The sequence below is a fragment of the Symsagittifera roscoffensis genome, chromosome 6 (genome assembly GCF_963678635.1).
Source record: "Symsagittifera roscoffensis chromosome 6, txSymRosc1.1, whole genome shotgun sequence".
Taxonomy (NCBI): domain Eukaryota; kingdom Metazoa; phylum Xenacoelomorpha; order Acoela; family Convolutidae; genus Symsagittifera; species Symsagittifera roscoffensis.
In genome coordinates this window covers 15289001-15303745 of record NC_087067.1, presented here as the reverse complement: position 1 = coordinate 15303745, position 14745 = coordinate 15289001, and the positions used below count along the sequence as shown (strand labels likewise).

Genomic DNA, 14745 nt, shown 5'->3' with positions numbered 1-14745 from the left:
ATGAACGAAAAATAACTACAAACGCCTGAATTAGTGATCAAAACTATGGGATAGTTCCACAAGTTGCGTTAAAATGATATTGTTTTGGGTATAATACTAAAGTTCAGTCAATCGAGAGCGATTTATCTCTTTTTAGGCTATTTTTTTGCACTCTCCAGCTGGGTTATGGACTATTCGAATAAGAGTCAGTCAGGCTTTAGTCTTCTCGCGTGAACTGAATATATTTGTGGATCGTCGGATGAGCGAAACCCTTTCTTTTGGTACACTATTTCAACCATCGCCTGAGTTTTTTGTCATCTTATTTTGCTTAATTGTTTTCCAATTCAGCTCTAGCACATTTTACATAATTTTACTTTTTAAGGCTTCCAGCTTTTATGGAACAATTTTGTGCCCATTTTTGCTCTTTCGAGGCACGGTTTCATCGCTGAATGATTTCAATGATGCTTTACAAGACCTTTTACTGCATGCCCATCTTTATTATGTTGGTGCCGTAATTGTGTTGGTTTATGTGAACAATTTGTCCATCGAGAACAATTGCCGATCTTTGCGCTGTCTATTAGTAGTTTGCAAAAACATTTGAAACACTGAGAATCTGGAACCAAAGATATTCGGGCAAAAGAAAAAACCGAGAATTTTTGCTGCTACTGATTCTTGTAAGTTACCTCAGTGATAAATAATTTCGATTACGATATTAATTTGCAAACATTGCTTGCTTGTATTCAAAAGTTGTTAAAATGGTTCAGTCCAGTTGCACTTCTAAATACCCATGCAATTACAATTTTATTTGGTATGCAACTTGATGAAGAGTACTGAACGTAGTGAGTACTCTTATATAGGTCTTGCTGACTTTTTGTTTTTTTTTTCAGGAAAAAGTATTAAAATTTGTTTATTTGTCAATTTTGATTTTTCGCGGTTTGACTTAAGACTTTTTCTATCAGTCCAGTGCATTTCCATTGTTAAAAGGAAGGCAAACTACACTATCGAACAGCAAAATTGTAAAGGTGACGAAACACGTGATCGACTTCTAATTTCGAAAATGGAAACTAATTATCAGATTTCCCAGCGAAATAAATGGTTCACCTATTGATCCAGTTTTTGCGAATTGGGTTAATTTTAACAAAAAAGAGTCCATCATAAATTGTTCTACAAATTCAAACTTTCATGTAATTCTGCCGCAAGTCAACTTGTCCCAGCCCAACTTGTCCGATTCCAACTTGCCCCAGATGACAACTTGTCCAATGCCATCTTGTCCCAGATAATAAAAAATGAAACTTGCCCCAGATTCTTTGATAACCTCGTAGAACATAATGTCGGCCTAAAAATGAAAGATGTTTTTGTTGAACAATTAAGCTTGAAACAAAATGCGGAATCATTAAACATGTGCTGAATCAATTTGAGTTCAAAGCATGCATGGACAAAATGAAAGCGGCAAAATTTCAATGCAATTCCCATGTTGAGTTAAATATTTCAAAAGATTGATTGCAGATCTTGTAAGCTCCTATAGCATAGTTAATAGTGCACAACACTCTTAATCAAAAAGTCAAGAATTCAAAACTTTTATTTCAAAGTCAAAACAAGAAGTCAAAAAATTTTTTTATGAAATCGATGAAATGGAAAACCGCAGGTACTGCCTCGCCCCTAAAACCCCACTATTTTGGATAGCCCAAAATAGGGGGCGGGGTGAGGGAAAAGCAAAAATATTGCAGTATTGGCCTTTATCACCTCTCAAAATTTCGACCCTGTACGATGGCTATAAGTTAAAAAAAAAAGTGGCGATTTTTTAAAACTCAATTAAAAATGCAACAAAATGCCGACAATTAAGTAGAAAATATGCCGACAATTTAAAAATTACGAAAGCGTTAAATGAGCTAGTGCATAAAAATTGTCAACAACATGGTCTTTGTTGAAATTTCTAGAAATATTTTGGATTTTGCATGAATATCCCGATATTTTCTTCCGCCCTTGATTCTGCGTTACCCCTTAGCCTTCAGAATGTTGAATTTCTGATTTGTTGAATCAATTTGGATCTTATTCAGGAAAGTGTACAGGCTTGGGTGGCTCCCTTGAAATAACGCTGTCACTCCAAGATGCCAACCTTCAACGGCGTTTGTCGTTCGTATCAAGCCTTCCGCTGCTTCTTGGGAATGGTTCCAGAGACTCATAGGGAATAACCGTTGGCTGCTATTTTGCCCTATTGTTTCGCCTTTTATATAACTTCTCTGAAAGTATGAGGCAAGTTCGTCAATTTTATCTGACAGGCTTTGCTCAAGATCTAATCGGTCCACCACATGCTCAATCTCGTCAATGACGCTCTCGAACGATTGTTCCATTAAATCAGTTGGAACTAAATTGAGAGCGGTTTTTAACCACAGTGCCAAGCTTAGCTCGCAGTTGTTTTCATAGGCTTTTTAAAACCGAGCTCGTTGACTTTGCGTAAAAAGGCCTGGCAGAGGTGAAAGTAACAGCCTTTGATTGAAGACTCTGGAAACGCACTTGTAAAAGCGTTTACGGCAGCTCGTTCAAAATTTTGAAGGATGCTGGATGGTTGCGCGTTATCAGAGACAGAGGCAATGGCTTTCAGGAATTTTGAATACGTTTTCAGTTTTGTTTGGCAGAAGAGCATAAAGGCATGGTGGGTAAAATCAAGGCGTAAGTTGGCTCATAGTATTTATGTTGGTTGTTTAGGAACAAAATGGTGAACAATGAAAGAATAGCCGTGGAAGGCGCTAATTGTGGATTATTGTCAATTTTTGGCGTGTAATTATCAAAAAATATGGTTTTTAGGCTCAGCTTCAAATATTTTCGATTAGAGTCATTTGTTATCTCAAAACGAGTCCAGTGTACATCAGCACTTGCTGGTCCTCAATTTGAACATCAAAGAATCAAGTGAAAGTGTTAAGTATGGGACAAAACGGTCTAGGACAAAATGTCATGTGGGGCAAGTTCGCATAGGACAAGTTGCCATATAGGGCAAGTTAGTATAGGACAAGTTGGCATAGGGCCAGGCCAATTGACTTGGGGCAAGTAGTCCCGACACCGAATTCAAAGAGCTTTAAGAAGTGTTGTTGTTTTTGTTTATAGTTTGATCCGACAAGTGTGAACGTGAGTGCCGGTAGCAGCAGTGACCAGTGGGGTTCCGCCGAGGATGAACCGATCCAGAAGCAGCAGCCGAAAGAGGGCGAGGAGGAGTCGGGATTAGTGGTGGACAGACTGTGTAAGTTCATCTACACGAATGATAAGACGAACTGGATCCGAACGAGGGCTGTATTGTGCCAGATATTCCATCTGGCTCTACACGACAGGTGGTTTCAGGTAGGAGGACAAAATACTCCATCATTTAGCTTCGAGAAAACTAAAGCTATTGGATCTTTTTTTCTCACACATCACATAAACTTCAATTTTGCGATTGGTTTTACTGGCTTAAGTGTGAGAAAAATAACGGTTGGAATCGCTTACTTGGTCTGGATGCCACTTTAAATAGCAATCGTGTGTATGAACAAAAATTAATTAGAAAAATTTGGAGGTTGGGGCCTGCAAAATTTTTCGAATTAAATTTTCGCCAAGTTATTCAATTAAGTGTTCAATTCTGCATGCAGTTATTTCGAATTCCTTCTGATGCTCGCGATTTCCTTGTAGGCACGTGACTTGATGCTGATGAGTCACCTGCAGGAGTCGATCCAGTTTGCAGATGTGGAGACTCAGTTGCTGTACAACAGGACTCTGGTGCAGTTGGGACTGTGTGCATTCAGACATGGCAACATCCGAGTCGCCCATGATGCTCTCCTAGACATACAGAGTAGTGGACGCAAGAAGGAGCTGCTCGCACAGGTATTGCATTGTCTTTTTAGGTTATTATTAAACAAGCGAGCGTGTGGTATGGTAAGGCCTGTCAGTTTTCTCCATTTAGAGAATTTTGTTTGCAAAGTTTTGAATCAGTTATACACTTTATGAACTAGTTAGGGACATTTATTATACACTTGTTACGCTTGCGATCAGCTTAGTGTGTTATTACGAACCTTCTTTTTTTTCTAAACCAACTCACAAATAAAAGTTTCCACTTATTTGGAAGTTTCAATGTTAACATTGGAAATTGCATAGTATCTGTTCTCTGCTTAAGTTGTGGCTACTGTTTGGTACGTATTAAGCTTCCGTGGCTGAGTGATTAGTATGTGAGTCCCTTAATCTCTAGGTCGCAGGTTCGAATCTCATAGGTTGGCACATTTTTTTTTCTAATTCTTATTTTTGTCATTGTTTTTTATAGAGCTGCTTTTTGTCGTATTCTCGCAAGTGTTTGCGAAACGAAGCTTCGCTTCAGTGTCAATATATGGACACCTTGAGCTCTAACTGAAAAAGAGGATTTTTATTTTACAGTTTTCAGTATATGGACACCTTGCTCTAACTAAAAAGATATTCTACTCGCCGCCAGTTTTTTTTTTAGAGTAATGAACATTGTGAGTTCTCAGGTCTTGGCGTTTTTTATTCAAGAAAAAATCTAAGAAAATTTTAAAATTTGTTCTCGCTCAATTTTTTTTTTTGCTGTTTAACATATGATTTCTTTTTATGTTTGCTTCTTTTTCTTTGCATGAAGGGAGGCAAACTCCACTATCGAACACCAAAAGTGTGAATGTCACGGAAATTGTGATCGACTTCTAGCTTTGAAAACGACTTCAATTTTCAGATTTCAATTTAAATTCATTTGTTATTAGGTAGGCAATTTCTGTTCTCTTACTTAACTATCCTATTAATAAATTTGAAATAGCGAGAAAAAACATGAACGACTTCTAGCTTCCAAAAAAGGATATTATGTCTTAAGAATTTCCAGCGGAAAAGAAATTGTGTCCTACTGACCCAGTTTTCTCAATTGTATTGCAAAATGTTCATCTTAAATTGTTTTTAAAATTGTTTTATGATCGGGAAATGATTTTTTTTCCGATTTACAATTTTATTAAGTGTAATGAACGTAGTGAAGACTTATATAGGTCTTGCTGATTTTTTTTTGTTCAAGCTAAACGTCTTAAAATTTTGATTTTTTGCGGTTTGACTTGTGATTTATTTTTAAATTCAGTGCATCTCTATTGTTGAAAGGAAGACAAACTCCACTATCGAACAGTAAAATTGTAAAGGTCGCAAAAAACGTGATCGACTTTTAATTTCGAAAATGGAAATTCATTATCAGATTTCCCAGCGAAATAAAAGTTTTACCTATTGATCCAGTTTTCTCCAAAGTGTCCATCATAAATTTTTCTACAATTCGAAAGAGCTTTGAGGCCACCTATTCTTTCTTCGAAGTTCAAAAAATGAAGGTTTTTGAAAAATTAAGTCTCCTTTTTTTTCAGTTTCATTGCGTTCATTACTCTTCCAACTGTCAGTTGGATATGCTTAAAAATTTTGTTTAACGGGCACCTGTCGCTGTTGGCTAAAATGCCAATTTTAAATATCGAAGTTGACAAAAAGGATACTTGAGTTGCCAAAAAACGTCTCTTGATCTTCTGTTGTTATAATCGTTTTTACACCGAAGACTTTAGTCAAGGTGTTATGGTATCGTGTAACGGGTTTTTTTTTAATGTTGTCTGTTGTCAAGTGTCGACAAATAACGTCCACAGTTATCAATTATCATGTGGGCTGGACTATATCGCGCTATGTCACGTGATTGCGTATGTTTGTTTCTTTATTTGTTCATCTTTATTTATTTAATTATCTGTTCTTCTATTTATTTAATTATGTTTAGTTTGCTTATATTTATTTATAATTTATGTATGTACATATTTATTTTTGTTTATTTTTATCACGTGTTTTGTTTATTTATTTAATTATTCTTTCTTTCATTTAGTTTTGCTTTTATTATTTCTGCGTGTGTATTTATTTAATTTATTTATTTTCATTTATTGATATTATGGGTCTGTTTGTTTGGTTATTTGTTCATATATATTTTTTCATGTCTATTTAATTATTTGTACATTTCACTTTTGCTTTTATTTATTTATTTATTTATTTATTTATTTATGTATTTATTTATGTATTTATTTATTTATTTATGTATTGATTTATTTTTTTATTGCTTATTTATTTGTCAGGTGTGTTTTGTTTATTTGTTGATATTTATTTCTATATTTATTTAATTATTCTTTCTTTCATTTAGTTTTGCTTTTATTGTTTATGTATGTGTATTTATTTCAATACAGTTGTCAATATAGCAAAAATTTGACGTATACATGTGTTAGTACGATTTTTAGCTCTCGAACTGTTATTTCATGATCTTTGCCAATATAGCAAAATTTTGGTGTATACATGTGTTCGTACGATTTTTAGCTCACGAACTGTTATTTCAGGCCCTTTGTCAATATAGTAAAATTTTGGTGTATACATGTGTTAGTACGATTTTTAGTTCTAGAAGTGTTATTTTATGATCTTCGTTGATATATCAAAAATTTAACCTATACATGTGTTAGTACGATTTTTAGTTCTAGAACTGTTATTTCAGGCTCTTTCTCGATATAGCAAAATTTTGGTGTATACATGTATTAGTACGATTTTTTGTTCTAGAACTGTTATTGTTCAATTATTAGTTGTTCAAGTTGTTTGGTTTTTGCTTCAGTTTCTATGCCTTCGGTGTATTGCGCGTAGCGCCTATGTTTTAATTTTCGTGGATTTCTATGAAATGACTTTTCTTTGATTTCTATGAAATGAGATATTCTTGGATTTCTATAACATTATCACAAGTGCTTACTGTTATTGTGTCAATTTTGCTGATTTTATTCAGTTTTTTTTTCGTTTATAAAGCCTAACAAGGGTAATATGAGGGTCTTCGTTCTCCCAACTTTCAATTCATGTGTTTTAGTGATGCCTCAAAATGAGAGTTTTGTTCCTAAATAATTTTTTACTAAATTTTTTGATTATGCTTGCGATTAGCAAGCGTTATGAAGTATATAACTGCTGCTCAAGTTTGTTCATCTGAACTTCTTCGATATTTTTTCTGCGGTTGTTTTTGCGATGTGTCTATATATCTTTATTGAAGTCCAGTTTAAGATTTCTATAATTTTTTAGGTGAGGCGAAGCTGTGTTTTGTCTTCTCGGATATTAGAAAAATTAAATTTGATCCTTATGAAGGCAGTTGATAATTTTTTTCTAAAAGGATTACTAAAACAAACAAACAAAGGCATCCATGGATTGACAATGAAGTAAAAAAAATGCAGCAACAAACAAGAAAAGGTAACGACGAGAATTTTGAATGTTGAAACAACGGATGCCCGGAACAGATATAGTTCCCAAAAGAAAGTTGTCAAAAACCTAATTACTTGTAAAAAAAAACGAAATTAATATCGAAATAAGTTAACTCTGGAGTCTAATTCTAGAACGAAAACTTTAAATGAAAAGAGAGGTACAGGGAGAATTTCCGAGCAAGTCACTTAATCTGTCTGAGGACTCAATCTGTCAGCAATCATTGTATTTTGACAAAAAAATGATTTAATTCAAGTCATGGTAAGTCTAAAAAATAAATATAGTACAGATTGCTATGATTTCAATAGTGTTTTCGTCAGACAATTAAAAAAGTATATTAGCAGGTACTCTAACAAAAATTTTTAATGACTGCCTAGCCCCAGGAATCTACCCAAACTGTTTAAAAGATACAATATTTTTTAACAGTTTTCAAGGAAGGAAAAATCGTTGACCCTTCAGACTATAGACCAATTTCGCTTCTACCAGTTCTGGAAAAAATTTTAGAGCGATTAATTTTCAGACGAGCCCAATCATATGTAGACAAATTTAATATAATACGAAACACTCAGTTTGGTTCCAGATCAAAAAGGAAGAGTGCTGACGCCATCCTTACACCGTTAGAAGAGATTTCAATGTCGCTAACGAACAAAAATCGAACTGTTCGGAATATGTTCACTAAAGCTTTTGATCACTCTAACTTGAGAATAAAATAGGAACTTATGGGATTCAGAGGGCCTGCGCTAAAACTTGGAATCTTATCTTGACACTCGTTTTCAGTGCATCGAGACAAACTTTTTAATAGCGAACTTAAACTATTATCTTTTGCGATTCTTTTGGAGTACCTCTCGCGCACTTTTGTTCATATCATGCATAAACGATCCTAAAATAGTCACGGATAACACAGGGGTATTTTTGTATGCATATGACACCGTTATGAAGTCCAGAAACAGAAAAGACTATATTGCTATCACACATCAATCAGTTTTGCGATAGCAATATAACTAATTGAAATAACTATTGAAATAACAAAATAACTAAATGTTACTAATTTTAAAAACACCAAAACCATGGGCCTTTCTCGGACCCAAACTACTGAAAAACCTATCAATTTTTTTTTCAGTAACACCCAAATAGATGTAGAATGTTTTATCTATCTTGGAATTCATACCGAAAGGAAATTGAAGTTTCATCAGCATATTGATTAGGTCAAAAATGAAGTTTTGCAGTTCGTTGGAGTGTTTTTTCAATTGAGAAAGTTTTTGAGAGGATATGAATTAATAATTGCTTGGAGAAGTTAAGTGCAACCAATCCTCCAATTTGGAGTTTTAGTTTATGTAAACACCGACAAAACCAAACTATTAGAACTAGAATTGGAAATCAGAAGACTAAAAAATATATATTTTTTCATAAGCACAGGATGGATTCAATCACTGAATCAATTGCATGAAAATAAGACATATGCCCCATGAAAGTTTTTTTTGCGTGCGAAGTTTTGAAATAACTTCGCACGCAAAAACTGTTGGACAAGAGTGGCAAGTTATTCCGTTGAGATATGTCATAACTGAACAAGAGTTAACCACGACTTTATTAAAGAGAAAACCAAATCAAAAGTTAGCTTATAATAGATTTAAACTCAACAGAAGGTCGATTAGACCTAAAGTTCGAAAAATGTCTTTTATTGTTGTTATTTTTTACCGCCTGGGTCAGTTTTTGAAAGTGGCTTCTCTGATTCAATTGAATAGTTGTATCAATTTTTGGATAGTTACATTCTAAGAAATACGATGTTATTGGAAATCTTTGAGAGTTTTTTTTGCTGATTATGTAGAATTTTTTTCTGTTGGTTTCTAGGTTATGGGTAGAAATCAGTACACGAGAAAACAAAAAGTATTTGTTTTTTTTAAAGAAAAGGGCTGAAAGGAGGGAATAAAGAGGTTTACGTTTAATAAGTGTTTGCCAACATAACGGTCCATTGGATCTAAGAAGATAATTAATTTTTTTTCTTCGATTAATGAGCCACCTGAAAACGGCCATGCTAGCTTAATGGTGTTCTCCCATTCCGTTTCCATTTGTATTTGTAACTTTTATAAAAATAACTCTGTAACTAGATATCGCTCAGAAAGATTTTTAAACTATTATTATAGGTAAAACGTTCAGTCGCGTTGTCCAATTGACATGAAATTTTCGAGAAATGCATATTACCTCCCTTCGAATATATTTGTTGCTGTTCCCGACCAATCACGAGGTTGGAAAGAATTGTTTGCTAGTTATGTTTTTTCACAGTTCCAACCACGACAAAGCGAGATTTAAATGCTGTATCAAATTAAAGCCTAATTAGTCGCGATTCGGAATCCAAAAAAAGGTCATAGTGTCGAGAATTTTTTCAGACTAATGATTATTTTTCAGAACTAGGAATTTCAGACTGAACTATAAAGATTTTGTTTAGTATTTTATCTAATATTTGCTGGTTCTGATAGCTGATTAACCAAAATTTGTCCCTTACTTACTAAAAAGTAAACAAAAAATATCAGAAAATATGAACAAGGACTATCCTTGTTCAAATGTAAACGTATGAAGCCACTGGTTAGACCGTAAAATTGATATGTATGTCTCCGGGAGAGGGGGAAGAAGAGCTAATAACTGAGAACTGAGTATCTGTTTGTGTCACATGAAATTGTAGAAATAATATTTTCTCCAGCTGTGCTGACATTGCAAAATAGGCTTTTAGTTTCGATCGCATCAATGTTTAAGCTTCTTATACTAAATTTAGAAAATGATTAATGGGAGCGGTAGTAAACTGGTTACGTCTCTGCCTCTCAATTAAAAGGTTCGAGGCCCACCATGATCTGTGCTAGTTGCTTGATGTAATTTTTAAGCAAGGGCGCAACAGTGGTTCTCCTTGAACAGCTGAACACTTAGTCTGTAGGTCCTTTTCCCTGAGGAAAAATCGGTTTAGCTTTTTTTTGTGTTCTAGGGACTCTCGACTCGAACTGCCGTTGAGAGAACAGCGGAACAAGAGAAGATAGAGAGAAGACGACAACAGGCATTCCACACCCACATCAACTTGGACTTGCTCGAGTGTGTGTACCTTGTGAGTGCTATGCTACTAGAGATACCATATATGGCATGTCACGAGGGAGATACGAAGAGACGCATGATTAGCAAGAGTTTTCACAATCAGCTGAAACAAAGTGAGCGACAACCTTTGCCGGGCCCGCCTGAGAACATGCATGAACACGTGATCGCAGCGGCTAAAGCTATGAGAATGGGCGAATGGGAAATGTGTTACGACTACGTTGTCAACCCGAAAATGAACGCAAGGGTCTGGGACCTTTTTCCTCGTCCACAGTCAGTGAAAGTGATGTTGAAGAGAAAAATACAAGAGGAGTCCCTGAGAGCATACTTGTTCACGTTTGGCAGCAAGTTTTCAACCATAAGTCTGGATAACCTAGCCCGTTTGTTCCGACTGGAAACTCATACAGTTCATTCGATAGTGTCCAAACTCATCATCACTGAAGAGCTTCAGGTAAAAACATGTTTTCCTTTTACCCTGTTGAATAAATTTAAAAAAAAAATTTATTGAATAATAAAGAACATACTTTACTGAATAATAAAGAATATACGTCAAGTTTAGCCCCGCTATAAAATATATCTCAGCTAAAAGTATGTGATGTCGTTGTTACAGCGCTAATTAAAATGGCCGTCTTTGTTTTGAGAAAATTTTTTCTCATAACCTTACCTTTTGTTTTCCCAACAAACGTAAATTTATTGGTCAAACGTTTTTTTTTTCGTGTAGTTCGATTATAATAAAATGGGCTAATGATCCAAAATCGAAAAACTCGTAAATTCAATCCGGTTGCCCCAAAAAAGGTCAAAGAATTTTTTAAACCCAGCTTCACCCGCCTTCCACTATTGGGTAAAATTTGGAGCTGGGAAGAATATAAAGAGGCCACCCTGTAACTCGTTTCTTTTTTTTTCAGGCGTCGTGGGATGAGCCCAGCAACTGTGTGGTGGCCCACAGGAGTGACCCGTCCAGTGTGCAGAAACTGTGCAACCAGCTTAGTGAGAAGTTGAACCATCTGGTGGAGAGCAACGAACGACTGCTGGAAGCCATGGGCAACAAAAACATGCACTACATGTTTCAGGTACAATTACTTTTTTCCTCTCTTTTCTCTCTCTCTCTCTCTCTCTCTCTCTCTCTCTCTCTCTATGTATGGGATAATTAACATTGCTCCAGTTTTCTCAAATTGGGTTAGTTTTATCGAAGAAGTGTCAACTATGAGCTACTCAACTATTAAAGAGGTTAAATGTGATATTGTTTTCTTTAAAACTCGAATGTTGTAAGTTTTTCATAAAGTCTCCGTGAGTGCATTGAAATTTTTCATTGAAAGTCAATGTGACTAATGTAAGTGCATTGAAACTAGGGTGGATCGAACCGAGATCAGGGCGATCGGGGCAACAAGGGGGATCGCAACCAGGACAACCGTGGAGGGGGCGAAGGGGGAGACAATCGGAACCAGAGGGGAGGGGGCAACCGAGGAGACCATCACCGGGGGGATAGGGGAGACAGGGGGCACCACCAGTCGAACCGAATGCGACCGATGTGGACTTAAGGGGGAGTTGAATAAATTAAACAAGTCAATTATAAAAAGCAGTGATAGTGTCATCAGCAACGATTATAAAAAGAACAACAATGACTGCGCTGAAAACGAAGAAGCACGCTATGCCAATTGTCAATATGTTAACTGGGGCTGTAATTGTGAACTTCAACATAATAAAACAATTGAAGTTCATGATGGAAGTTTTTTTGTTTGCATGAATGATGGAACTGAATGTAAACGGGGTCTTTGTTGTTTTTCTGCTGTCCGATTTGGAGTGTTGTTGTTTGCTGTGCATTTTCAAAAATACTCCAATTTGTTGCTTTCCATGTGCTTTTTGCTGGCTCGGATTTTGAGTCTAACCAGAGGGGCATCGGAGGGGAAATTGAAATTCGGGATCAACTACTCAGATGAAATTTATAACTAAAAAATGTATCAAACTGACTTTTGTTACAATTACTCTCCTGAAACTGAAGCTCCTCTGGTTGTATTGTTTGCTTAATGTACTGATAAATGACTACTCGTATTTATTATGTTACGATTGATGGCTCGTTGGAATACCTAATTCATTTTGCAACGACTTTGTTTTTCCTCGATGTTTCAATTGTCAATATTAGAACAAACGTAGCAGCAATGATATTCATTAAAGGAATTTATCTGATTTGACCTCGTAAACTAAAGGCAAGGCACGAAGGCTTTAGTTAATAATTAATTAATAAGAAAACTATATCAAAATCAAGCTTCTTACACAGCCCAGCGCGAAGTTCAGAAGGTTAAATTCTTCAAAAACTGCAATAACGTCAAAATTTGTTTTTAAGCAAAGAGTTGGGTTTGTATATATTAAAAATGACGTTTTTGGTTATCAAGCGAAGATACATTTTCACAAATGTTTGGAGATTTTCTCCTTCTAGAATTTTGGGCTATGAAAGAGGCTTCTTTTGCAATAGTCTTCTGAACATTTGGTCTTATCTCGACCCAACTTTCAAGTTTCGTTCGTTTTGTCCGGATAATTCAAATCGGCATTTTAAATCAGCACTAAGAGTTGACGTGCAATCAGCCGCTGTTATAAAAAAAACGATCAGAATTAAATATATTTTTTGTCCACTCCGGTCTGTAACGCTTTGAATTGAGCACAAATTGGGGAATAGAGAGCTGAAGTAACTTATGATGATAATTCATGTTTTGGTTTGTTGCTCCATGGAATTATTGTACTAGTACCAGGGGCGGATCTAGGATTTTCTCGAGGGGGGGCGGATTTTCAAAAAATTTTCCAAAATTTTGACGACCTTTTTTTTGTTAGGTCGACTAAATTGATTTTTCGAGCTCTCCCAAAGCACTGTTTTGCCCCAATTTTCTGCGCCGCAGGCAAATTTTTTAAAAAACAGTCAAAAAGCCGTTTTTGGGCACTTTTTGAAAAATTTTGACAAAAAAATCGCGTTTTTTTTTTGGCGCGCGCTCCCCTACAAGTTAGTATATATTGGCGCCGAAGGCGCCTTTAGTAAAATTTAAGGGTCGGTTGGCCAGAAATGGATTTCTGAAAAGGTATCAAAGGGGGGACCCTTTGGGTTGGCAGGGGGTCGAATCCCTGAGGGGGGGGGGGGGGGCGTCCGCCCGCCACCACCCCCCCTAAATCCGCCCCTGACTAGTACCGTTAGCTATTTGCGGATGGCGTGGTTGAAATCAAAAGCAGCATCAAGATGAATAAAAGAGTAAGTATTACAATATAGGGAGGAAATATTTAACAAGGTACAAATTTCGTATACGCTTAACTGTTCAATTCTTTCTTTATAGGGGGATATTTGTTACAAGGTACCATAATCGCGGAAATAGTTAACAACATCCTCCAATTGTGCATGCTTATCGACAGATATGAAAATTACTTCATTCTCTCCTCTTTTCTCTATTCAGTTGGTGTGATTTGTTACGTAGCATCGCGCATTCAAACATTTCATACCGGTCAACGTGCATACATATGAATCTGAATTGGGCAATTAGTCAAAGATTACTATGACGAATCCAAGTTTGATGTTACCGATGGGTGCGATAACCTGCTCGTAGAAAGTCCTACTCTCTGCTGACAAACTTGCAACTCGAGGCGTGACCTCGGGGGTCAGTATTTTTCTGAGCTTTTTCCCCCTACCTCACACAAGCATCAATTTTATGGTGTAACGAGGATTTTTACAAGATTAAAAATGAAAACCAAATATGTTTGTGGCCTAACTAGTTCGCATGCCTACTTTTGTAGCATTCGGATACACGAACAAAATTTCACTGGCAAAATTTTGCAGGTGGGGGGAAAAGGAACAAAGCATTTTCTGTTCAGCTTGTTTTGATTTGATGCTGCTTGAAAATCAGACAATTAGTGTGTTATTCTTAGGGTCAAATATCGACCAATCATGTCGAGAATGCAAATATGCCTGCTCGTTGACCGCTATATGATTAATGTAGAATGCTAGTTGACCTTCGCACTTGTGATTCGAGATCCGTTTTTTTTGCTTATTTAGCTGCTTTTATTTGTGACTAGTTTTGCAAATTGTTAAGTGTTCGATGCCGAGAGGGCAGGACGTGGCTTATTTATATATGAATTTATATATATTTTCACTTTATAAAGCTGCTTTATTGTTGTGTTCTAGCTCTTGTTTGCAAAACACAGCTTCGAATCTCTGTTAAACCTCGAAGATAAATGTCTAAGAGAGAGAGAGAGTTTCTATAAGAGTTTTTAATAGGATTTTTTAAATAAGTTTTTAATTAGATTAATTTAAGTGTTTCTCAAACACAAATATTGCAGAACGAACCTTTTTTTTGTCAAATTTGATTAATGTCACTATTTGTCATGTTATTATGTATTTTAACGGGTGTCTTCTGACGGCAACGGCTGTCAGAAATTTAACTATTGATATTTAATTTAGCTGTAGTCAAAATTGGGTATTAT

The 14745-nt window shown here is 35.8% G+C and overlaps 1 protein-coding gene across 1 annotated transcript in view; it reads left to right on the top strand.

Annotated features, from left to right (window-relative positions):
* Window positions 1-12393, top strand: part of LOC134847700 (eukaryotic translation initiation factor 3 subunit C-like) — a 29314-nt gene extending 16921 nt beyond the window's left edge. The window contains exons 10-14 of the mRNA XM_063864875.1: window positions 3082-3312; window positions 3637-3828; window positions 10190-10741; window positions 11196-11360; window positions 11640-12393. Of these exons, the coding sequence (XP_063720945.1) occupies window positions 3082-3312; window positions 3637-3828; window positions 10190-10741; window positions 11196-11360; window positions 11640-11828 (1329 nt within the window). The 3' untranslated portion in view covers window positions 11829-12393. The remainder of the gene's footprint in view (window positions 1-3081; window positions 3313-3636; window positions 3829-10189; window positions 10742-11195; window positions 11361-11639) is intronic.
* The last annotated feature ends 2352 nt before the right edge of the window (window positions 12394-14745 follow it).